Raw genomic sequence first — 25,827 nt, forward strand, 5'->3', positions numbered from 1 at the left:
TACATAAGTTAGGTTGCTGTTTGCTTCCCATGACAAGGCATATTTTGACATATGTGGATAAATGAGTAAAATGGAGAAAACTACAATAATAGCTGTAAAGTGGCTTTTCAAAAAAATTATAAGATATCCAGGCAAGCATAAAAGAAATCAGTGTCTCTTTAATTTACAGTCTCTAAGAAAAAACATTAACCGCATTTATTCAAAAAGCAGTATTCCTTAAGCAGGCACCCTTTAAACCATTACATTTGAATTGAAATCTCTAGGCCTCTGTTGTACAAATAAGGCCAGCGCACACACACAGCAAGGCACACATATTGTGTAATGCAATTATATGGGCAGTTAGACTAGATCACTTGAGATATGCACTTAAAAAAACATTCTTATTCAAGAATAAGACATAATCTGCAGTGTGTTGTTTTTTTTTTTTTGTTATAGACTACAGACTAAAATGCTAAATAATTGTTGCCTGGAGAAAAATTTTCAATCAGCAGATGAAAAATCATAACCTATGGCAAAAAAAACTATTCTTTATTCACAACCCTGCCTAGCAAGATACAAAAAACTACACTGAATGTCTCTGAAGATAAAAAGTAAAATCATGATCAATATTACACATCAATAAGTGGTATCCAACATCAAGCAAGTAATCTCTGATAGCAAATTGTTTCATGAACATGTTAAATGGCATAGATAATCAGCTTTATAATAATCTCCAATGGATGTTGCACAACATGAGTCTGAAAAGCTGAACTTCTGACCCTGTGAAGTTTGGTCCCATTGTCAAATCAGGGTCATTTTTAGAGTGCTGATAAGATGATGTTTATATGTCAATATGAACAGTGTACTCAATGCTGTTGTTTTAAGTCAGCCAAGACATAGGTCAATACGTCTTTTGTTAACTCATAGTTTTGATAATTGGAACATATTTTAATGCATTCACCAGTACAGTAATTTATCTGGTAGCCTTCTCCTACTCAGAACAGTATCAGGCACAAGCTAATTTGATCTACAATGAAATTCTCTTACTACTTCAAAGTACATTGAGTTATTCTGTAATCACATCAATGAGAAAAATGTAAATATCACCAGTATGCTGCACTGAAAATTGAAAAGTACAATACAATGCAAAGTAATAAAAACAGCAATTCATCCTTAGACAGTGCTTATACTAATAACAAGCTGTATCTTGATGTAGAAATTGCAAAAAGTAGTCCTCCCACCTAGAAAACTTTATAGGCTGGTTGTTCCTACCCTCAGATACAGGAGCATCTTCTGAAATAGTGCCAGACCATTGTCGTCATGGTTACAATAATCAGCACATGATTATTGTTGAGACCTATCATAAACAATTCCAATCAAAAAGGTCAAGATAATGTTGCGGCCTTTGTCACTCTTGATTCAGTGTAACCAGGTTTCCTAGTTTACTCCTGTTATATTTACTACAGCCACTAGAGGGTGTATGACACAATATAACTACAGGTATGGGTTGTAATAAGCTGTTTGCACAGATCACCTAGGGGTTTTTTTTGTTTTTGTTTTTTAGGGGAGGACAGTGTCAGGAAATAGGTGTTTCCAGTCAAAGTGACTAACCTATGCTGAAATTGAAGCAAGAACTTTCCTAGTAAAAGCTGAATAAAACACTTTATTCTGCATTTATCAAACCATTTTGCCATTTTGGATCTTAATGACTGAGTCAGAGCCAGTAACAAAGAAGAAAGATTTGCACCAGACTTCACTGCTCAAGTTTTCTCTCCAACAGTTTCTCGCTCTTTATGGTCCTGTTCTGCCCCCTTTTCCTGCACACCAACTTGCTCCCCATTGACCTGGAACTTATCATGGGCCCATTTGGGGCTATTGGTGCCGGAGCTCCCAGTGGCTCTGCGAATGATGAATCGTGCCCTTCCACGCAGGAAGCTTCCCCGTCCTCGACCTCGAGTGTCCATCCACTTGCACTCTGCCTCCCCGTCTCTGTCATCGTGCTAAGGGTAGCAAGGGAAAAAATTGAGATTTGGCAGGACAGCAAGTAAAATCTTGATCTAAATTGGATTCAATTACGGCATGTGATCGATTTAAACAGAAAGCAGGCATGAATAGGAAAGAGATCAACCTTACCAAGTAGTATTTTTTGCTCTTGGGAGTGTACTCTGGATCCCAGTCCTCACTTTTTGGGAGTACTACGATGTTCATGGAGTTATTATATGAATTGTTTCCCTGACATATGCCTCTGTTCCAGCCCCTTCCACGAACATTCGCTTGCTGTAATTAGACAAAAATCCAGAGAACCGAAAAGAAGTAAAACTGCTGACATAGGTCAAGCTGTAAAAGTGAAGTGTACAAAGTAACTTGGCACAGCTTTTGCTTCAAACATTTCTCAGCCAAGAGATCTTTTAAAACACCGCCACCCCAATTACATTATGTACACGTACAAATCCTACATGTGGTCTTTCTCTTTCGGGTCCCGGAGACTCTCTTTCACCCAGCTGGGCCCTGTTAAAGCCTTCATCTTTGGTGTCAGACTTGTCATGGAGTGAATCTTCTTTTTGGGACTTAAAGGACGAAGAAGACGAGGATGAACTTGAGCGAGAACGCTTCTTATTTTTCCTAAAAGGAGAAATAGATAAAAATATTTATAATAATCTTTATAATCGGGTAGATAAACAACAGTATTCAACGTATTTGTAGAGGGAAATAAAACACAAAAATAGCAGTTGTACATACTTTGATCTTTTATGACATTTGGAGTACTTTTCCACAGATCTCTCTCTATTAGAATCTGGAGAATTTTGCATATCTCTCTCCCGATCCTGATTATAATCTCTTTCATGGATGGAATATTTTTTACGCCGCTCAATGTCCAAGCGAAGGTCCATTGGGTCACCCTTAATTTTTTCCCTGCCGTCCTGAACAAATAAAAACAGAACACAACGTCGTGGACAGACTTTGAATTAGCATGTAGATGCTATCACTCTGCTTTTAGCCATCTGGCTTGTAAATTAAATAGTGGAGCCCATAAGAAAAGGGGGGAAACCCAAATAACAGCCAGTGGGCATGAATAAAACCAAACAATTCTGGAGTGAGCTTTCCAGTGCAGGGCCAAACCAGTAGTTTTGCATATTTTGTGTTACCTAAAAATCTTGTTTTTTTTTTTTGTTTTTTTTTGCCTTCAAGGAATCTGTTTAATATGGTATGAAAGTCAACTTGAAATGAGTTACTTCAGCTTGGCTTGGAAATGTAGCTGTCTTAACATTAAGTCAGATTTATATTTTATGTTATTGCTTGGTCAGTCATCATAGGGTTGTGTTTTGAAATCCTCCTCATTGGTGTGTTTCAGTGCTTGTGAGGATTTGACAAGAATCCAAGACTTGGAAAAGCCACTGCTCCATAGCTGCAAACAGCACGAGCATGTTTCACATCATCCTTGGTCATTTGTACTCCATTCTTTGATAGAACTTCCAGCAGTCGATTCCCACATTTTACACATCTGAACACCTGAGCAGCGAGGTGCATTGAGGTGTTTCAAAACAAGTGGTTTCCCAACAGTTTTTGAATGCTCACTTTGATGGAGTTCTTATTTAAATCAAGTCATTGGAAGTTGATTATCATACCATACAGATACCATCAACTGTTACCAACAAGTGCGATTATGGTGAGAAACCATTCTAAAAGTTTTGACGGCGGCTTCAGAAAACAGTTAGTAAAAAAGGAATATACAATTTCTAGGCATTTCGCTATGACATGCAAAACAATCAATATGGTTCTTTATCATTGATGAAGAACAGGAAGTTATGGTTGTTCATGCTTGCTTGCTCAATTGAAGTTTTTTTTTTTTTTTTTTTTTTTTTGGTACTGTTTATGCTTCATGTTCACAAATGCTTAACCAAATGTATCCATGCTCATCAACAAATACTGTGAAGATTTTTTTAAGCATGTAAATATAAGCACAGGTGCTTGCTGCTGCTTATTTCCGTTCCTTATTTTTGTAAAGAATACTTACGAAGAAAATTGCTTAGAGTCCTTTGAACAGCTTGGGCACAGTGGCTTCCATTTCTGACCTTTTTTGATTCTTTAGCCCTGGTCAGGCTTGTGCCCACAGTACAACCAATTCACCATGTGTGCAGGCGATATAACAAACAACAAAGTCAAAGTGCCTTAGTTTGCATTTGCATTCTTAGACTTTGAGCATCTCCCATCAGGGAAAGCCACAGGCTTTAAGAGAGTGCAGTCTAAAGGCATCTGGCTTGTTCACATGTTTGCTGTTGTTTGTTTTTCCAACATACTTCATACTGCAAAATGTTCAGTCACCTTGTGAGTGCCATCCTCTGAGCTTTTCATCGCCTCAAAAAGTAGTGAGTGTTTCTTAAAAGCACTTGGTGAAACATCAATTCTCCTGTGAGAAAGAAACAGCAGTAAATGCCACATATTATGAAAATTATAGTGCAGCAAACAACTAATCTGAGCTACATTGAACTGCAAAGATGACACAAAACAGGGAAAAAAGAAAAACTGGTGAAAAAAATAAAACTGACCTCCACCAAGCATGAGAACACATTAGCCAAGATAGTCTATTTTTTTTTTTTTTTTTTCACGTAGGAAAGGTGAGAGAAATACCTGAAAGCTGTTAAAAGAAGAGGTGAAGCCACAGCACACTGAAGGTGACAGGGTCACTCAATAGGCGACTCTACCTGTGTATCTCTGGGCTTTTTCTGGGCTTCTCTGCAGCTCGTCTTTGGTACATGGTGAATCGCTCGTTTAGAGTCATGCCCGAAGATTGAAAGTGCTGAGCTGAAATTAATGATAAGAAATAAAAGTTATTTGAATTTATTTGATGGACCATTCATACTATGTTGCAAGTAAATGTGGCAGTATTGGATGCTTATATTTTTTTGCATCAATATGATAAAGCAGACTGATTTAAGTATTTTATTTACCAAAAACAAACATACCTGTATAGTTATGTTCATAAACATTTTCTTAGATTTTCCAGAAAATATACTCCATATTGCCCACTCCTACTGTTTTGTTTTACATTACTCTAAAACCAAAATGCTGCTTTTTCAGACAAAATACAATAGTGATGTAATTTTTCACTGTTCTGAAGGTTAACATGACATATGTTGAATAACTTTAATGGGCAAAGCCAATAAAATTTGCAGTGTGATTCTGAAAAACAGATGCTTTCTTTTATTACTAGAAAACTTGTATCAGATTAAATGTGTCTACATTGTGAATAATAGGTTAAGAAATGTCTCACAGGACTCACATTTAATGTGGTGAAGGATGGCAACAATATGCTGAGCAAACATTTCAGAGGGCCTCCTCTGCAACTGAGCAGTCTGAACATGTTGAAAGATGGAGCGAAACTCCTGATCCTTTTTTGAGGACTGCACAAGGTCCTGAGACAACTGTCGCTCTTCTGCTAAAATATCTGAAGAGCTGAAATGAGAAAAAGGCATTTTCTGTTTTGGTCTTAGTTAATCAAATTCACAGCCACTGGAAAAAAAAAAAAAAATATATATATATATATATATATGTGTGTGTATGAGAGAGAGAGAGATTCTGACCTTATCAGGCTATCTCCAAGAAAATCCATTCTGACATTAAATTTTGCTTCCTGTTTTCTTGAGGATATGAGAGGCGAGTCCTCTCCCCTGATTATAAACCTGTCTTTGTCAGAGTTCCTCTTTGGTGGTGTTGTAGTAGCTGGGATGGAGGGAGAATTTGTCATCTTCTTGACTTTACAGACCAAGTGTGGAGAGAGTTTCTCAAAATTACCTGCTAACTCCCTCTTGGCCAGGGCAGCAGCAATTGCTACTGCTTTGTCCTGCTTTTGACTGAAATATAGCTCATCTGCCATGGCATCAAGGTCACTGTTTCTACCTGTTGCTACTTGTGAATAGGCCATATTCTTCCATTTGCCAAAGTACTCTTCAAACAATTCTCGGGGTGAGTGAGTGACCTTGGTTTTTGGCACAGAGAACTCATTCCCATTGTGCCAGTCTTTGTGAAGTGACTTTGAATGAGTCTTGGGGACCATCTCCTCCTCTTCCTCCCCATCAGTAGACAGAAAAGGAGATGCTTTCAAAAAGTTGTTCAGAGACACTTCACCATCAATGGTATCTTTTTGTTTTCTTGACAATCTGTTAGAGTTAACTGCAGATGCTTTGCCATTTACTTTCCTCTGCTCCATATCCACATCATTTGCTTCTGTGTCCTTGTCATTTTCCCAAGAAGATTTATTTTTTTTACTTTGCTCCTCCAAAAACCTAAACAATGACAAAGAGATAATGAGTCGCATCTAACTGGATTTGCTTTTTCAGAGACAACTGCAAACAAACAGCAAATAATTTGACAAGTTGTCATATTAGAACCTCTACAAATACTATTATTTAAATCAGTGAAATATGAGTGTCACGTAAGTTTTATTTATGAGATAAGAGACATTAAATCATAAGGGATTTAAGTGAAAAACAGTGCTGTTTTAAAAAGACAAATATTTTGAATTGTTTTAAATCCTGAATCTTTAACAGAATATTGATAAGCCAAAGAATGCCAAAATAAAGCAGTGTGCGATATTAAACGTGCATGTGAAAGCATTTAGAGGCAAAAAACTGCATAATATATCTGTATATTTATGAAGCTTCCATAGTTTACTAAAACGTTGTGTTTTTGGAGAAAAAATAAAATCAACCTTACTTTTTGAAGGCAATGGAGATAGCTGTTTTATCTCCATCCAGGTATTCCTCATTGGAGAAGAAGTCAAAGCTGGAAAGCATTGGATTGAGAACTTCATGTGTGGATTTTTTTGTTGAGGATGAACTACATAGCATCTGCCAGGAGGGCGCGCCATTGCTTATGTCACTTGTGTTTTTAGGGTTGTGACCAGACTGGTTAGAAATTTGGCTGTTCAGACCAACAGTAGCAGCAGAATTTGCTAGAGGACTGGTTCTCTTTGGACTGCTGTTGCAGTCTGTCAGGTCCTGCCAATTCCCCTCAGTTTCCCCATTGCCCGTGCCTTCTTTATCTCCTTCCAAATTCCTGACTAGCTCAATTGGCACCCCATCTCCCCGTTCTTCATTCTGGACCTCCTTAGTGGCTGACTGCTCCTCTTTTACATCTTTGGATGTTTGGGTAGCCAGCAACAAAGATGGCCTGCATTTGGGAGAGGAGTGTGAGGAGGAGGAAGAATGCTGAGATTGCCTAGATAACGGTGAGGAAGATCTGTCAGACTGGTGAGAGTGATTATGAGAGGGGCTTCCTGAACGTTTTTGAAGACTATGAGGTCGTCCTTGTGAATTATTTTGCTGCTGTTGGTACTGCTGAGCTTGTTGCTGTTTTTGAGGGTACTGCTTGTAATTTTTCCAGTTGGGGCGGAAGTTGTTATTGTTATTGTTGTAACCCCCACCACCACGCTGGTAGCGCCCACCACGTGGGAAGTAGCCCCGCCCTCTGCCCCTGAAATTGTATGGCCTCCGGAAGCCGCGGTGGTACCCCCGGAACTCACGGTTGTTCTGGTATCCTCTCAGATATTTCTTCTCCCGGTTATGAGATGGAGAATGAGATCTTGAACGTGACCGTGAGCGAGACCTAGAGCTTTGAAAAAAAGAAAGAAAAAAAAAAGAAAGTAAAAAGCAAAAATGGTTTTAGTTGCTGGCTTCAAAAGTAGAAACTCCAGATCAGTGTGATGTAAACAGAAGAATACCACAGACTTTAAACAGCTTCCAAAATTAGCACTTGAATTTCTGTAAATGATAAACAGATGCATACATATAAGAAACAGAGTAAACAATATAAAAACCACATTGGGTGAATGCCCATTTGTAGATTTTTAAATACAGGATGTAACTATCAATTCATGATAAATGGTCAAATATATAGAAAAGGCTAAAGAATTACAAAGCCATAAATAGGTATGATATACATGAGTGCAGATGTATTCAGCAGCTGGAATTGACAAAACATATGTTGCTTCCATGTTGAAAGATGGTCAAAGCAGACATTTGTGGTTCTGAGCCAGGCTGCAGAGTCAGACTAGTCCACATGGTGGCTCCGCTGGTCTTCTGATTGTACTGTACTATAGACTGAACATTTATCCTAGTCTTTAACCTATTATCACGACATAGTATTTTCACTATTTCAGATGAATTATTTTATCAGCTAAACATGCTTTGTTTAAACTTAGCCTCATTTCAGCACAACTCTTTACTGCCTTCTTTGAGATTATGAATGGATAAGTTGAGTATTTACATTTGCCCATATGTTTTCATACAACTACATTAACAAGGTTTTTACGACTGTCAATAAGGAAAACATTCTTCAGTCAGTCTTCCTTATAAAAGACCTTAATACAATAGAAAGACTTGCTGAAATCTGAACATTTAATAAATTGAATGCATACAAATCTTGCACTATGCTGCACAACAATATTCTAAATTTACAGAACAAAGTGGTACCATAATACATGCAAGTAAATTTTGAAAACACAGGACTCACCTAGTATGTTTTTTCATTGGAATAGAGAATGATTAAAAAAGGGCAGCGCACACAGCAGCACTGCACACTCAGTGTGAACTATAGACACTGTATTTCCTCTGGCGAGCTCTGGTGGAGCAGGGAGTCACATGGACCATATAAGGGGGTGGAGGGGGTGGGGGGTTCTGCTCAAATGCTTTTGACTCTATGCTTGCCAGTTACAAGGGCTGTTCAACCAGTTTAGTGAAGTTTTATGAAAATACAAATTCTTATACTAACCAGAATGTTGCAAATATCAATATATTAATGTGTCTATTTTCAAGAAAACATATTATACTGTAGCTTCTCTTATTAATCATGTGAAAAGGGACTGTTTCATTGAAACCCAATCTACTACTGTGGTCCTTACTAAGTAAGCTGAAGTCTTAAAGCTAGAGATAGTGATAAGGAAAAGGGAGGCATGAAATAGATCCAAATGGGAACTGTCTGTGTTTAGTTATCAGCTTTGTCAACATGTTAGGAATGTGCCACCCAGATAATGTTCTCAAATTTAGCATTCTGGTTGTATGTGTATTTGCAGCTTTTTGTGGGATTTTAGTATCCGAGTCTGTTTGTAAACAACTTAAACAAATGTGTGAATTCACGCTTGCAAGGTTGGTGGGTTCTGGTGAGTTCTGGAAGAGTAAACCATTAGATTCCTTCCATGTGTCTTGTTTAAGCTAATTTTAATATGAGCTGTGGCCCTGCCAGGAAACGAGCAGCCTTACCATTTTACTGCCATGCCACAGTCAAGGCATTCTGCCAGAAACAGCAGAGGCATCAGAGTAAAAACTTGCCTTTTCTTTTAAATGCACATTCCAACCAGCAAATAACTGCACAGTAATATTCACTCAAACTTAATTCCATAACTGCAAACTGCCAGCTGAGCTCTTCCTCAAATATCAATTTATGCTAGATACAGAAGCTGACTCAAGAGTTTGGGTCAGACCCAAATCCATTAATACGCCTCACCAGCTTTGTCTGTTTGTGAGAACCACTAATATAAAGTCCAGAACAAGACAAGGTCTTACAAATGGAAATGAACAGATAAATAGTCAGCATTAAACTTTCATTAGAACACAGAACCGTTACCAGGTAAGCTACCTGCAGATAGATATTTTCAAATCAAATCTGAACAGTACATTCGATGATCCCTCCTTTATTGCCAGTTAACAATTAAAGCAGGAAGTATCAGTTTATCGGTTTCAGTGTCTATTCCCGCTGCACTTGCTTCTAGTTTTTCTTTTTCCCATGACAACCGACTTTGTGAGTCAGTTATCAAGTTATTAATTCAGTACTTCAAGCTTTAGGTGGGTTATTTATTCTTTATACAATAAGTTAGATAGTATGTTTGTTGCAGACAGAGGCTTAGGACATAAATAACCAAGCCTTTACGGTAAAGTATAGCAAAAATACTCCCAAAACCACAATGTAGCGAACAGGTGCATAGTTTATAAAAAGGACTCTACCTGTAACGATGCCTCCTGGACCGAGATCTGGAGCGACTTCTCGAGTGAGAGCTGGAGTGGGATCTTGACCGGGACCTTGAGCGGCTCCGAGACCTTGAGGCTGATTTTGTGGATCTGGACATCACTGTAGCCAGCCCACAACGAACTGTTACGAAAAGAAGACATGGCCAAGTTAGGATTTTGAAGAAAAAAATATATTTTAAAAAAGCAAACTGTACACACTGTAAAAAATAAATAAATAAATAAAATTACCTTTTCAAGACACCAGCTGCATAGAATAGATACTAATCATCTGTGTTGAATGGATGATTGCTTAAGAAAAAAAAATTAGAGTCAAAGCCAGTCTGAAGCAAAAGCTGAGTGAAGAAACAGAACAGCTGTTGGCAAGCTGTTGTAGGGCATCTAAACAGAAGCAGTTTTATTTAGTCGCTGATGATTTGCATAGAGGGCAGTCTCATCAGTCATCAGACTACTAGATATAAGCCAATTATATAAACACAAAGATACACATATCAAGAAAAAGTAAAAAATAAACATAAATAATATAAAAAAAATCATTGTACTCTAGTCACTGCTCTCACAGAGAAATACTACTTAATACTAGTTAGAAATTAAATACTTAAACATGCCAGTAGGTTGACACTGTATTGATGGGAAAATAGTGTATTTCACCTGTGGCTATCACACTGTTAACATATTTGCCTATGGTTAATGATCGACTGTGAACCTGCTTCCAGAGGTGGCCACTTTTAACTGCATATTCAGTGCACACAGACCTTGGGGTATGTTTAACTTCAAAGGATGCGTCTTCTCAAATCTTTTTGCATACTCCAAAAATATTAACAGTAGTACAGCAAATACTAGGGATCAAATGACTGAACTTTCACTATGAAAGTCATCTTCACAGACTTTGGAAGGAGGAAATTGTAAAGTACACGTGCCAAGTGCGCAATATCACGTGGTAGTCCCATTATTTATTTATTTATTTATTTAATCTGTGATACCGTTTGAAAGGGTATTGCAATGGATCCATCTTCCCCTGCCTCCTCCTCATACTCTATGAACTTCCCACTCTCCTCATCCTTGATAGCTTGTTGTTTTTGGCTTTCAGAGAATAATTTCCAGAAGGTTCTAGCCTCAACAGATTGTCAGTTTAGCTTTCTGTGCACATTTCAACAATGTCATTCAGATGTGCACCTTTCCTGCATGTGGTAGCTAAACAAAAGTTAATTTAGTTTTATGTGGGCAGAAGGCCTTGAAGGCAAGTCTTGAGAAGAAAATGTCATGTATTATTCATATATTATAAAATGTTTAAAACCAACACATCTGTGTTCAGGACATTTTCATATGGCTGAGCATTTTCTTTGAAACTCTTGAATGGATGTCAGCAGAAACTGTACATAAAACATATACAGAGCTAATCATCTCCAACATATACAACAGACATTAACAGACAATAACCTTGTTTTAGCAATAAGCATGTACAGTATAGTAACAAGAGAATAAAAGAAAAGCACAGTCCTTATTTGTAGTTGGTGGAATTGCACAGTGTGATCTTTTTCAATAGCCTCCCCCTGAAAATTTGATTGATAACCAACTGCAGATGTCCCTCCTCCACAGTGTGTGGTCGAAGGGCTAATCACAGAGATTTCAACCTCTCAAAAAAGGCTGTTGCAAGCTTGGTCTGTAATCAGTCACTTCTCGATTTGAGTACAGCAACAGTGTTACTGCTACACATGCACACAAATGCAAATACATGTTTTACTATACCTGTGACATACCTGTGTGCTATACCACATCTTAAATCTGAACTAACCAGCTGATGAACCGCTGACCTGATTGGTGTATGTCAGACACTGAAATTATGTGACAATTTATGCCACTGCATTTGTCAACTCTAAATGTAAATCATTTTTCATGATGCAGAATCTTGAACAGCTGAACAGCAAAAAAAAAAAAAAAAATCTTCCCTGGTTTCAAGTGTAATTTGAGTCTTCCTTGTTTTTGTCACAGTTTTATCACTGCCTGTTCTTGTTTTTGATTATCTCATGCTTGATACATCAGTTGTTACATCTTTTGAATAAATCGATAGATACTGGTCATAATACAGTTGTGCTTATAAATTTACATAGCCCTGGTACAATTTGAGAAATACTGCCATCGTTAAAAGACACAAATGCTCATGTTGAAAACCTGTCCTTATAAGGGAGGTGGTACCTTTAGTAATTGCAACCAGCATTATGAAAGCAGACAAATGTTTTGCACATTCAAGTATATTTTTTCCATAAATGGCCAGGGGCATAAAGATTTGAGCACAACTATAATTAACCAAAGATAAACTTTCACTACAAAGACATCTTGGGCTTGTTTGACTAGTATAATCCTCGACAAACTGTATAACTGAAAAAGCAGGTCTTTAACACAGCAGGATGAAAAATTCCTATAAAGAGCTGAAACAGCAAAGTATGGAGAGTGTATATGTTTTCAATGGTAATTTCATGTTAAACTCCTAGTTCTCACATGGAAAGAAGTCCAAGAAAACACACACACACGCACAATAAAGAGTTCCCCTAGGAGTAGGAAGTGACAGCTGTGTAATCCTCATCACCTGTTTATTTCATGTAATGCCAAAAGCAGCTCTGATCAACAATGGTTCAGCAACCTGATACACAGTTCAAAGTACAAGAAACACTGTAGTCAATCAACTAGTCTATCATTATAACAGGGATGCCACAGTGGCAGCTGGAATCACATTTGCTATCTATGTGGCCCCTGAGACACTTGCTATTTCAGAAAAGCCACAGCAACTGTCACAGTGTTTGGTTATTGAAATGTGGTAGTCTTAGTTTCCCCTCCAGACACTACACATGTTAAGGCAGTTAATGATAGCAAAGCCTACAACTTCCTGCTTTAGTTATCCAATAAAAAAAAAGCATCTTTACAGCATGCTTCATTCGGTGATATCTGAATGTTTTAAGAGCACTACTGTAACTGCTAGAAAACCAAACAGATGCTGTCATGCATAGATTTCCCATAGTACTACTCTGAGATGGTACCTTGCATGATAGATGAAAACACCATTCACCTTGGCACTGAACTTTGACATAAGTTCCCCGATAACATGTGAAAATTGTATATGAATTAGTTGTATCTGAATTTCCACTACCAGTAGTAGTTCAATATCACTTTATTCTCAGCAGGGTAATCTGCTTGTAATCATTTTACTTCTAAATGAAAATTGGATTAAAGCAACTAAATTGATTATTGTATGGTTTCTACAAGGGATTTAAGGCTTCTTTTGCCTGGAAAATCACATACAGTAGTGTTACTGCAGCATTCTCATCCCGACATGCTTCTCAGTTATCTGTCATCACCACATTTGTGGTGTTCTGCTGCATACAAAAGGAAACTCAGCAGCTAAAGTTCCTGTTTTAGTCAGTTGGGAACAGCCTGGAAAATAAGTTTGTTTTAATTTCCAAAACCTGTACAGTTGTCATTTGTGTTTACCTGCACCTTAAAGTCTCTGCATAATGCTGGAGAGCCAGTTGGTGTTTATGAAGTTAATTGTAAGTGGTACTTTCATTTCTGCTGTGGAGGCACCACTTCATTTCATTCATTGAGGATTCTTCAGCCAGATGGTACTAATAATGTTGCATGCAGACTGTAGCATATTCATTATTTCTGTCTGTAATAAAGTGACACAAATGTGAGCACCGCCTACAATGTGTCAATATCAGCAACAATACCCAAGTCTCTTACACAGACATTTAATCACTGTATTGTCATATAAAAAATGGCATGTGTATTTAATAAGGTCATACATTTTGATTGTCCAGGGTGTGTACTTTATGTGGAGTGTTTGTTAAAGAGGGTTGACCCTGCAGGATCCTGTAGCAGCAGGAAATGTCACAGTGTTTTTCAACCCCAGAAATATATGTTGAACCACAAAAACCAGCAAGATATGCATTTACAGCAAATGAGTGAACTGACTATATTGACTGACTATAACTGAAAAAAAAAAAAAAATATATATATATATATATATATATATATATATATATATATATATATTTTTTTTTTCCTTTGGCCTGATTCGCCATTGTAGCTGTTTACTATAGATGCAGGGAGAGTTTAGTGAGAGCTGTGATCAGTCACTACCACTAAAGACAGCTGTCATACTAACAGCTACTGGTTAAATTAAACAACTTGTTTTACGGCAGTCCCTCTTGGATCCTCTGGTGGTCCAAGGATCCATTAAATAATGTTCACGATATAAGCATTGACTAATAGCATTTTCATCAAAGCTGTGACTGCTGAGGTGTGAATTTAAAATGACACCAGTGAATTTTAAACGGGAACATATGAAGAGAGGGGTCTCATGTCCTGAGGGGCATGGACAGTGCATGGTCCTGGTTCTCCATATGCACAGGATGAAATAAGCCAAAGAAAATAAATTTATATAAATATATGTATCCGGATGTCACAATTTATTGCATCCGGAGAACATTCAACAAAATTGCCCACTCTGAGGATGAAATACCTCAATATTTTGTTTTTACGTCCAGACTCGTAATTTCATAGTTGGAACTAACAGCTTTAATATTTATACATTAGTACTTTGGGGTGAGTGATCCCTGTGCTGGCCAACTTTTATTTTCAGTATACTATGTGAACATTAATTTCAATTTTGACCAAGTTAAATCCGAAAAAACGAGACAAATATAAAAATAAACGACTTACCGGTCAGCGTTTATCGGCAAATGTCGCGTGACATCCAGGCACCGCGGTGTACAATTGCAGAAATAAGTTAAAGGCGGTCTCTCCCCGGTCTTCTCTGTGTCTGTGCTATTGTGCCCAGCTTATGTGATGCGTGTCTGTGAGTGAGTGAGTGAGTGTGTGTGTGTGTGTGTGTGCCGTGTGTGCCGTGTGTGTGTGTGTGTGTGTGTATGCGTGTGTGTGTATGCGTGTGTGTTCGGCCGGAGTCACCAGTGTTCAGAGAAAGGGGGTGTGACTGGTTCGTGCGGCTCGGAGGTTCGTGTTTCCGTGCACCGGCACAGCCTCTTCGTTACAGCTCAGTGAACTCGAGCTCAGCAGGACGTGGATTTCCGCTGCAACAGTGTGTATGTCCGCAGTCCTGTCACTGAAGCCTAATAAACCCTGATGAGCGCTCAACTGTAGTAACATATTGTAGTCTTACAACAAACTGCAGCAACTGTGTGTCTCAGACTGCTAGTCCCATACAGTGGTGTTCACTGTCATTTACTGTAGTGGTCTTGTCAAACTACTGGTTGTCCCATAAATACAGTAGTTAGAGGATTAATATCCATTGTAATCCTGATATTTCATTTATACAATTGCTGATTGAGTAGAACACACTGCATGTTTTCTATGCCGCTACATGTAGATGCTGAACAAATGCACCGGCCAAACATAACATTATGACCATTGACAGATAAAGTGAACACTGATCTATTACGTTACTGTGGCACCTGCCAGCGTGTTGGGTATATTAAGCATCAGGTGAACATTAAGTCCTGAATTTGTTTTAAAAAAAAAAAAAAAAAAGGATCTCTAACTTGTCCTCATGATCGCAGTTTTCTCTCCTTTTGATACATTTTTCACTGAAAGTGGGACAAATGTGTGTTTCTCTTCCTGACAGCAGAACTATGAAAACAAAGAGATTCACAGAAGATGCACAGTGAGCTGCAGTGACACAAGTGCCAACCTACTGCTGCGTAGACTCCTGTGTACACATTATTAGGCAGCTGGTCATAATGTTATGGCTGATCGGTGTGCATGTCTTGGTCTGCATCTCTCTGGCCATCTCTGTCTTTCTAAACTACAGTACACTGTAAATTTGCATTGGAAATACATTCATTGTTGCCCATATTGGTACCTACCACCGATACATCCTGAAGTGCCTCTGAAGCTTATTTGAATAATTCAAAACATTAATACCAGGAAACTGACACAGTCTATTAGACTGGTAATTCAGTCACAGTAAAGATCAAAAGTGTGACTGCACAGGAAGGGGTGTGTTTGTGTTTTAGGTTCATAGTACAGTACACTGAAAAACAAGTGGCAGCAGAAAAGTTAACTGCTTAGTTTGAAAAGGCCATGAAGCCCTGAATACCTTAAAAAAAACAACAAAAACTGAGTTTCCCATCATTCTCAGCTGTACTGTAAGCATGCTAACATGCCAAAGATCATACATGGTGTAATTGAAATTTAGTTGTATTTATATTATTTACCGCTGTTATTTTTACTTAACCGTTCATGCTGTCATGAACATGTTCCTGTTTTGTGTCAATGTGACAGATCAGCGATGCACTCAAAATGCAGAAGTTATTGGTTGAAGATTGCCTGTAACCTGCATATATAAAAGCTGCTCACACCTTAGGGAGAGCGAGCCTACTGAGACTACAGCTGAGGTCCTGTTTTCTCTGTACTGCTCCTTGTCTTGCAAGGAAATAAAATATAAAAGGCAGCTCTTTGTTGCTCACCCAAAGGTTTTTGCCACAGCACATGGTAAGCATTATAACTGCTAAATATTAGCATGTTTGTACTGTGGGCATATGAGTAGGGCTATGACAGCATTTAGCTCTGACCCTTCTGTGTTTAAATACAGCCTCATAGAGCCACTAGCACAGTACATACTTTTATTTTACTGTAAACGTTTTGGTTTTTATAGTCCAGTTTAGCACCTATAGTTTGCCAAATGGCCCCTTTACGTCCATCACTCTGACAGCTCTCTTGCTTTGCATCATATCTGCATTGTCCAGGCATCAGGATGGTTATTTTTGGTAATCCCTCTGACACTGCTTTATCCCTTTGGGCCTGTGTTTGTACTCCCCCTGCTTTATATACTTCCCACCTGTTGGAGCTGTCCATCTCTTTGCTAACATGCCTGAACACACATAGCTTCACCATTACTTCTAATAACTGCACTTAAAATCCCCCTGGGGTGATGGACTGGGGATGATCTTTAGTCGTATGTTACTGATGCCATTGTAGAGATTTCTCATTAGAAATCCTTCCAATAACCAGATCCTACAAACGTGTCAGGAAAGACAGTTATGCTGCACATAACAGATTTGTTGTTAAAGGTTTAGCTGTGTGTCAGTTTTTTAAAAAACATAACACTAAATATTTGCATCCTATTGTATAGTAAGATTATTGTTGAGTCTCAGGGGTAGTTTTAGTTGAATAATGATATATTCCGTTAAACAAACAACTGGTTGTTAGGGAATTCTCTGCCAGTTCATTTGTATGTCCCATCTGGTTATGGTTACCTCTTACAAGGACCTAAACTCTTCTTAGTAATTCTGTTGCTGACTGAGTCATTGTCAAATTTTTGATAACAATTTCAGGAATTAATTGTTTCAGAATAAAGCTTTGATTGTTCTAAAGATGAAAGCTCTTCCAGTCTTTTACAATAACTATAATCAAATCCTTCCAATCCAAAAACACCAAAGCTCATGACTCAGAATGTGTCTTTCTAAAAATGTCAACTTCTGAATTGTTAACTCAAGTGGTATGATCCACAACCTTGGCACTTCTTTCATTTTGCACCTAAGACAATGTGCTGTATTCAGTCTCTGGCTGTTTTGCAGCTTTTCGAGACCCAGAGAGAAATAAAAAGAAAAAAAATAGAAATGCTTGTTTTGCTACCATGTGCTGCCATAACAATACCAGCAATCCAGATATTTTTTAGCAGTCAAAAGCCCATTGCATAAGATAGATTTTTGTCCAGTTTTAGACAGTGCTGGGAAAAAAATATCCAGTATCCTCTGCTTTAATAAAAAGCACCAGTATAAAAATTTAACAATAGTCAGTTGCAAGTACAAGTCTGCAAGTCTGAAATGTAGTGGAGCGGAACACAAACGACTCAGAGTGGAAGTATCTCAAAACTGTATTTAAGTACAGTACTTGGATGAATGCTCTCATACAAGTATATTTTAGTACTGTTTTGTGACGGTGCTGATCTTCAGTTGGCAACTTATCGAATGTTATAGTGCAATGCACATGAAAATGAGTTTATGGCAGTTGTAAATCCTTCAGCACTCATATCACTGTCAAATGCAAGTGTTTATGACCATTTTATTCTGGGGTTTAATGTCCACTTCATTTTGATTCATCTGTTCACATCCTTTCCCCCTTTTATAAAAGAATTTTTTTTGGCAGTAAAGGGAAAAGACACTTGCTACACCATCTGCACTGTCCTTCACCATCACCACAAATGTCAGGTTATCGGACACCTCTCCAACACTGAGTGGATGTCCCTCCTGTCCTTTTTATTGTCAACAAAGCTATAAGCAGGACAGCTGCCCATGCCTCCAGAGGGTTACATGACCTCTGTCCAGAGCTTATTATCACCTTCTACATGTTTCTGCAGGGTTTGAATCTCAGCCATATTCATCAGACCTTGTATCAGCAATAGGCAAGAAAGGTGGAAACCAAAGACAGAGGAGCTATTGGCACAGAGGGGTTAATCAAAGCCTTGGTTATGAGCAAGAGCCTAGCCAAAGGGACACAGAGAGACAGCCAGAAAGTTGTAAGAAATTGTTCACAGTGTTTGTTTGAAACCAAATAGCAAGAGTGATGGTCTATCACTGATGTGCAATATGTTGAACATGGCTAATATAACATACTGTGTTAGTTTTCCTTTTGTTCACCATGCAAAAGAAAAAAGATATAATTTGGGTTCATGAGATGCTTTCTCTGGGAAAGCCTCAGAATTTACCCTATCAACCACAGCTGAAGAACTTCCTTATTTTGAGTCACATCACAGACCATTGAAACCCACAGTGGAAGATAACCTCTAAACAGATGGTGCTTGTTTAAATTTCTGTTCCACTAATTAAAATATTAGTGTTCACTAGCTTTTTGTCTCTGATAGCAGATGTCTCTGCTTTTTGTCTTTGAGATAGTTTCTTTGCTTTCTGCACTCAAACCTCTGGCCTCAGATCAGATCCTACCAGAACATTGTTTCCTGTGTCCAGTGTGCTCCCTAGATTCCCACTGTTTTGGTACAAAAAACGCCAAAGATGAGTGGACTATCCACACTCCTCTCTCTTGTGACTATTTTCCCCAGTGGGGCTTTTTCTTTGAACTAAGTTTGTTCTTAAGCTCCTACTTAGAGTTCATATCAGAGTTCATGCCAGCAGCCTAGACCTAAATAGCCTGCCCTTATGATACATCACAGCAGTCTCGTACACAGATCAGCAGCTGGGTCAGTTGGAGTTACAGCTAAGAGAGTTCCGTGTCAGCTGTGGGGAATTGTTGCTGTGGGGTGCAAGGTTTCAAGGTTTTGGTGAATCACTACCTCGGGGACTTTGAAAATCTTGTGCCTGAATTGTAAGCCAAATACATGACTGGTTTGGACTGATGAGCAGTGTTAGAGTGAATAGACTGAGTGGTGGTTCAGTTTTTCTCTACAGTCCAATTATATTTATGGTTTCTTCTCTGTAACCCAACTCAGCACAAATGGGCAGCAGGTGGTTAAGGCGTATCAACAACCGGTGATGGCTAATAAATGAGCAGAAAGTGAACTGAGTAGGGAACTACCGCCACATGACACCCCCCGTGTCATCTCCTCAAATACGTTGCTGACTAGGAAACTGGATCCTGTTTGTTTATTTTCCCTCTGTTGCTTTATAGTTTCTCAGGTTTGATATTCCATCAGCCTGCAGAGGGGGTAGCACTCTGAGCCTGGCTGTCTGGTATCAGAGTGCTTATTATGCTCTAGGTGTAGTAGGTGACTATAGCAACACACTCGCAAGCCTGAAAATATTAGCCACAGAGATAGTATAAAGCAGATGTTGTGGTGTGATTCAACCCATGTAGCAGCTGACACAGGAAATTTCCATCCACACTGTGCTGAGAAAAGACATTTAGCAGTGCATCACAGTTCACAGCTCTTTTCAGTTTCAGATAGTCTTAATGAAACACAGATAAGTGACCATATTAAAAAAAAAAAAAAAGGAAATATCTTCTCAGCTGAAAACATCTCACATCCACTTTCTTCCTATATCTTTAATAAGGAACAAGCTAAATATCTTGAGAATGAAAACATCTTGAGCTATAAATTCTATAGCATTATATGTTCTTTAGTTGCGGAGTTATTTAAAGTTTTTTTTTTTAATTTTTATTTAAAGTTATTTTATGAGCTACAGGGCAATCTGAATTTCTCCAATGGGGGATGAATAAAGTATCTATCTATTAGTATTACTGTACATGCAGCCCTCTACACCACACGATTTGTTTGTGTATGTGAAATGCACACGGGAGTTCATGATACATGATGAAAAACACTTTAGCTTCCATCACAGCTGTACTTTCTTAAACCCAAAGGAGGTGTCCCTCTGGGTAGCTAGATGCCCAGTGGGATGGTCTTTATCATGCAGAGCAGCTGAGGCTGTCAGTCTCTCCTGGATCTTCTAGGGGTTGGCTCAGTCCCTTGGAGGGCAGTTTATGATCTGTTACATCAATAAAAAAAACATAACAAGCTTACCTCTCCCCAGCTGCCGTCAGCAGGGCTGTTTGTGCAGTTGCAAGGTGAACCAGTGAACAGCTATCTTGCCTTCACACTTTTTTTGTTTCCAGCATAGATACTATAACAGGTGCGCTCTCAAAGCTGCCTATCTTCTTTCTGCAGTTTTCCATGGATAAAAGCAGTGCTGGTGCAAATCCTCCCACCCTTTTGCGCTCAATCTTCATGAGCTATCACTCAGACTTGCAGCCTGTCAACAGTTTCCCTTACAGTTAGCACTCCTGTGGATCACTGGGATACTGAGAACATAACCAGGAGTCAGGCAGCACAGAAATATACTACAGAAGCCATCACAAAATGTGCATATGACACCTTAAAGTTTGCTAAGACTTTTACCTTTACCTTATTTTTACCTGGTGGAGCAGGACTTAGTTCTACTATGAAAACGTGTAGTAAAACCATGGGGGGTTATGAAACTTTAAGTAGTGATTTATGTAATCGGAGGTCGAATTAGGTTTAGATAAGCATATACTAAAATCATTATATCAATTCAACAAAGTCATTTTCTTTCACTTCAGGGCATTTCCAGTTGTAGGAACATTGTTTTTACAGTTCTAAAGTATATATGGTATAGTTTACATTACAAAAATTATATTTGTAACTTTTTTTCCTTGCTGGCATATGTGGAGCTGCCTTTTTTTAAAGTCATTTCCTCCACTGTAACATAATCATGGCAATGAATGGATAGCATATTTGCAACTGATTTAGTTGAGACAACATATGAAATTACTTCAGTAAAATGTACATTTTCATTTGAGGAGCAACAAATATATTACAAAATGTGCAAATGGATCCATTACCAAGGACTGATAGAAACTGGTCGTCTATAGATAGACTGCAATTGTTAGGAGGCACACACTACACATACACACTCCAGTACTTTAAGTTCTTGTTCTGTATACAAACTAGTCCATCTACTACGCTTGTTAGTTTTTCTTCACTTGGAAAGATTTTAGCTGATGTAATTCAAAGCTAAGGTGTCCAACCCCTTCTATTCTGAATATTACACAATACACTGTTGGAGAGTAACTGGCCTCATGGAGTGAATCACATTGGATCTGTGGTTCAGTAATTAAAGGCAGATGCCTATTTATGGGGTTTGATATTAACTTCCCCTACCAGTGGAAGAAAATCAACACAAACAATGAAATTTAAAAAAAAAAAAAAGCCTACAAGCAAACAAAAACAATACATTCTGTCTAATTAAATCAGTCTAAAAAATTGGACTCAGCTGGACTTAACTGTCACCTAAAAAGGCATTCAGGAAATGGAGGGCAACAGAAGAATGTTTTTGGAAAACCACAATGAGTCACTTTTGGTAAAAAAGAGAAGAACCGGGAAAATACCACTTGTGTAGAGACAGAAAAATGTTGGTATGGCATATATCTTTTCTTGTCTTATATGCTTTAAAACCCTTTTCTACATGTTAGAAACATTTTACCATGTCCACTTAAAGGCACTGGATATTTGACGTGTGAATGAGAGTTAGTCCCACTCAGACTCTTGCCCTGAGCTGCTGTTGTCCAACTGCCATGTAGTTTGTGGCAGAAATGGTCATAATTCATGTGGCCAAGACACAAAGACGTTTTGAAAGCTCTGTATGATGGAGAATGCTTCTCTGTCTAGACACAAGATGCCTCATACTAGCCCTGCAGCTATGGCAGTGGGGAAGTGTCTGCTGACACCCAGTATATAAAATGTGTTGAGCTCTCACATACACTCATTGTCTTGCAGTCTGTAGACTGTGTGCACAGATGTTAGTATCTGTGCATCTTTCTGTTTTCTTCATTTAATACATGTCTCACTACAAGACATCTTTGAGTTACTCCGCAAGCAAAAACCTTGTGAAAATTGTATTCAGGTTTTGAGATTTGAGATTTGTTGTTGAAACAACACAATGGAAGTACACATGCACTTCAAATCTAAAAAGTCCACAAAGTTGTACCGGTACTCACATTTGTGCATACAGCCTACAGCCTGCAACAGAAGGTAATTAAAGTGTTCAAATGATTAAAACACATGCTTGTTTGACGCAGTCTTTTTCTCTGGACTGTGCATGACTATAGACTAATGTCATCCAGACAGGCCAAGACTAAATGGCCCTCTGGCAGTGACTCTCAGCTGGTCTCTTCCTTGTCCAGTAGCACAAGTTAAAGGTACCCTGTGGAATTTTTGACTAGTGGTGCTGCAGGATGTTTAGTTTGCATTTGGCATATGCATGCACATGAGCACACAGGGGATGTGATACCCATTTATGACGCTGTTTTTGTCATGGTTGATGGAAAACAAACAGCTGAAAATTTCGGACATTTCTCTCTAATCATGAGGCTCAATGCGTGGTCCACAAAACAGCTTTTTTAAAGCTGTTTTTTTTTTTCTTTTCATGTAACTCAGTGAAAACTGTTCACTTTCATTTTTCAGGACTGGACTGATACAAAAGCAAGGACCTCAGAATCTGGGTAGATGAATCCAAAATTATCTTCATGGTTAGTTGGCAGTTGAAAAGGTAAACTAATGCAATTTAAGTGAACCAAACCTTCAATCCATTGGGTTTGTATAGACATTTAAGTTTTAATATTACACTTTCACAAAATCCCAAATCAGAGGCTCTCTGTTCTAGTTATTTTTCTGCACAGTGTGTGCATTGCAACATTTGAACTCTTAAGACTTTTTCCATCCTCATTAAAAGGCTTTGCTGTTGCTGTGTCATTTGTTTTGGCTGCTTGAAATGTTGCATGTGGCCTCTCAGGACGCACCAGGTCCTGAACATATAACTGAAGTTTGTTTCAGCAATGTAGACCTGTGCAGCTATTTCACATCCAAAATAAATTCAGCTTGAAACTAACACAAATGATGTTTTTGCCACAAAGTCAACTTCAGTATCCACTCTTTTGGCAGGTATTAGAGCTGCACAGATGTTTTCTCCACACGTGTTTCTTTAAAGTCATGTCATCGTCTACGTATACAGCAGCACAGTCATAGTCACAGTCTGTCCAGCAGCCTCAACTGTTTTCCTGCACACCAGCACTACCAGTGAATTAAAGGTCCTTGCTTAAGGGCATGTCAGGGCATGTTAACAAGTAGCTCATGAAGAAGCAGAAAATTTTACTTATTTGCATCTCTGCTCAGGCTTTTGCAGCCAGCTTGGAGATTGAAACCAGTGACCAGCTGGTCACAAGCCCACTTCTGAGCCCCTAATAGGAGGCTGTGTGATTTGCAAGCAGATTTCAGAGCACAACTTGCAGCTGCAACCACAGTCATGTTAGTTTCAGCTGACTGGGTTTGTCGATTGTGCATGTTCCAGATTATGACAGTCCTTCATCTCTGTCCCTATAAGCTGCATAATGCTGTGCAAATGGTCTTCTGTGATTTGTGATGTTTCTGGTGTCACTGGAGGAATTGTGTAATATTCATTATGTCATTTTAAATAATTACTATATATACCTCCTGCAGTTTGAGTGAATTCTAATACTGATTTGTCATTATTGCTGTGAAAAATTACACAAGGCAGGTCTGTCACCAACATAGCAACTAGCTGCAGATGGAGACTGATAGTAATCTATGAAAGAATCTATTTAGTCAGCATGGAAAACAAAATGGGCCAGCACGGTAGCTTGGTGGTGAACACTGTTGCCTAACAGTAAGAAGGAGCCTTTCTGTGTGGAGTTTGCATGTTCTCCCTGTGCTTGTGTGGGTTTTCTCCAGGTACTCTGGTTTCCTCCCACAGCCCAAAAACATGTATGTCAGGTTGGTTGGTGACTCTAAATTGCCGAAAGAAGTGAGTTTGAGCGTGTGTGGTTGTGTGTCTCTATGTGGCCCTGTGCTGGACTGGTGACCTGTCCAGGGTGTACCCCTGCCTTTCACCCAAAGAGAGCTGGGATAGGCTCCAGCAGATCCCCGTGACCGTAGTTAAGGAATAAGCAGGTCTAGATAATGGATCGATGGATGTTCTGACCTCATCTGACCTTTTGTCAGTTGAATTAAATGACTAAAAAGGCATTAGCTGTGCTTTGTTGGGACCAAAGGAAAACAATAACTGTAATTTATTTCACATGGCTCATCATAATGGAGGAGGATCTGGCAGTACATATCTATGCTTGGGCAGGTATCTAGCTGATCTTCTAGATGATTTAAGATTTGGTTGAGCCTGTTCCTACATGTTCTATCAGTCAGCTGAAAAGCTACAATTTTGGTAATACTGGATATGTTGTGCATGATTTTAACTAAGTGTAAGCAAAAATTCACACACGCAAGTGTGAGATGAAACCATTTTCTTGTTTCAGTACTAACTATGCAGTACTAACTACTGTTGTTCACAAACAGCTGCTGAGGGGAGTTTCAAATGTGTTACCAAAATAAGACGACCAGTCTTGTAATTGTTTTTCAGTGTGTTAAAACCCCAGAGGAAAGTGCTGCAGGGTTGAGCTGTGTAACATTTAATGAGTGAAGTCAGTGGGGAAATCATCATCGGCAGAAGTGTCACACTACCCCAGACGTACACACCTACACACTACACCAAAATGGAGCAAGACGTGTCCTTTTAAATGCTTTTTGCATAAGTCTTTTGTGTTCTTCAGTTATGTTTCAAAACAATGAATTATGACAAACAATGGTAACATCACCCCTCAATTAAAATTGAGGGGTGACTCAATTTCATTAATCATTAAGCTACCATTACTGTAGTATACAACCTTCATTTGGACATAAAACACAAAACGATTGGTAGTGTGCTGATAAATACATAGTAGAGAATAAATTTCTTCTTCTATCTGATCATCCATTTATTGAACATCAAGGAAAAACATTAAAACAAAGACATTTTGCTATTCACTTTTACAAAGTGTTGGTTGGATATCCTAAGTTATATCAGCATATTAGGAGTTCAGTAGATCAAAAGGACGTGTTCAGAAATGTCATTTTAAATGACGGCTACATGGTGTGTCTCTCTGTCTAGAATTCCTTTGACATTATGAAATGGAAAGGACATCCAAATCATCAAAAGCGATTCTTCAAATGTGGATGATAAGTAGAAATTTATCCAAAAAGGAAAAAAAAAAATGGAAGCAGAGTAAATGAGCTTGTTAATAGACTATCAGGATCCCATGTGGTTTCCAGTCCTTAGATGTTTACACCCAGAAGGACCATGACAATGAAGCAAGTACTTGTACCTGCACTACCTCAACCTTTTTGTAATTGAATGCAGGCAGGACATCTGAAAGATCCACAGGGAAAAAACCCTAGTATTCAGTTTGGTGATCGGTTCTTTTCCTGGAGGTGTTCCCATCCAATGTGATGTGC

At 38.6% G+C, this 25,827-nt stretch overlaps 1 protein-coding gene across 6 annotated transcripts; it reads right to left on the bottom strand.

The window, feature by feature from the left end:
• Window positions 1-138: 138 nt before the first annotated feature.
• thrap3a (thyroid hormone receptor associated protein 3a) lies at window positions 139-14,979 on the bottom strand. 6 transcript variants are annotated; one of them, XM_026316702.2, is made up of 13 exons: window positions 14,718-14,976; window positions 10,230-10,289; window positions 9,978-10,122; window positions 6,694-7,590; window positions 5,773-6,263; window positions 5,562-5,700; window positions 5,261-5,433; window positions 4,683-4,782; window positions 4,303-4,387; window positions 2,719-2,900; window positions 2,427-2,601; window positions 2,113-2,256; window positions 139-1,979 (listed from the first exon to the last, which is right to left on the bottom strand). In XM_026316702.2, the coding sequence occupies exons 3-13, from the start codon at window positions 10,097-10,099 to the stop codon at window positions 1,740-1,742; spliced, it is 2,748 nt and encodes a 915-aa protein (XP_026172487.1). In that variant the 5' UTR covers window positions 10,100-10,122; window positions 10,230-10,289; window positions 14,718-14,976; the 3' UTR covers window positions 139-1,739. The 6 variants fall into 6 exon arrangements, with proteins under 6 accessions (XP_026172487.1, XP_026172486.1, XP_026172485.1 ...); XM_026316701.2 differs by having other exon boundaries at window positions 2,436-2,601; window positions 5,562-6,263; window positions 14,718-14,979; XM_026316700.2 differs by having other exon boundaries at window positions 5,562-6,263; window positions 10,230-10,245; window positions 14,718-14,973.
• Between the last annotated feature and the right edge of the window lie 10,848 nt (window positions 14,980-25,827).

This window comes from Mastacembelus armatus, chromosome 16 (genome assembly GCF_900324485.2).
Source record: "Mastacembelus armatus chromosome 16, fMasArm1.2, whole genome shotgun sequence".
Classification (NCBI taxonomy): domain Eukaryota; kingdom Metazoa; phylum Chordata; class Actinopteri; order Synbranchiformes; family Mastacembelidae; genus Mastacembelus; species Mastacembelus armatus.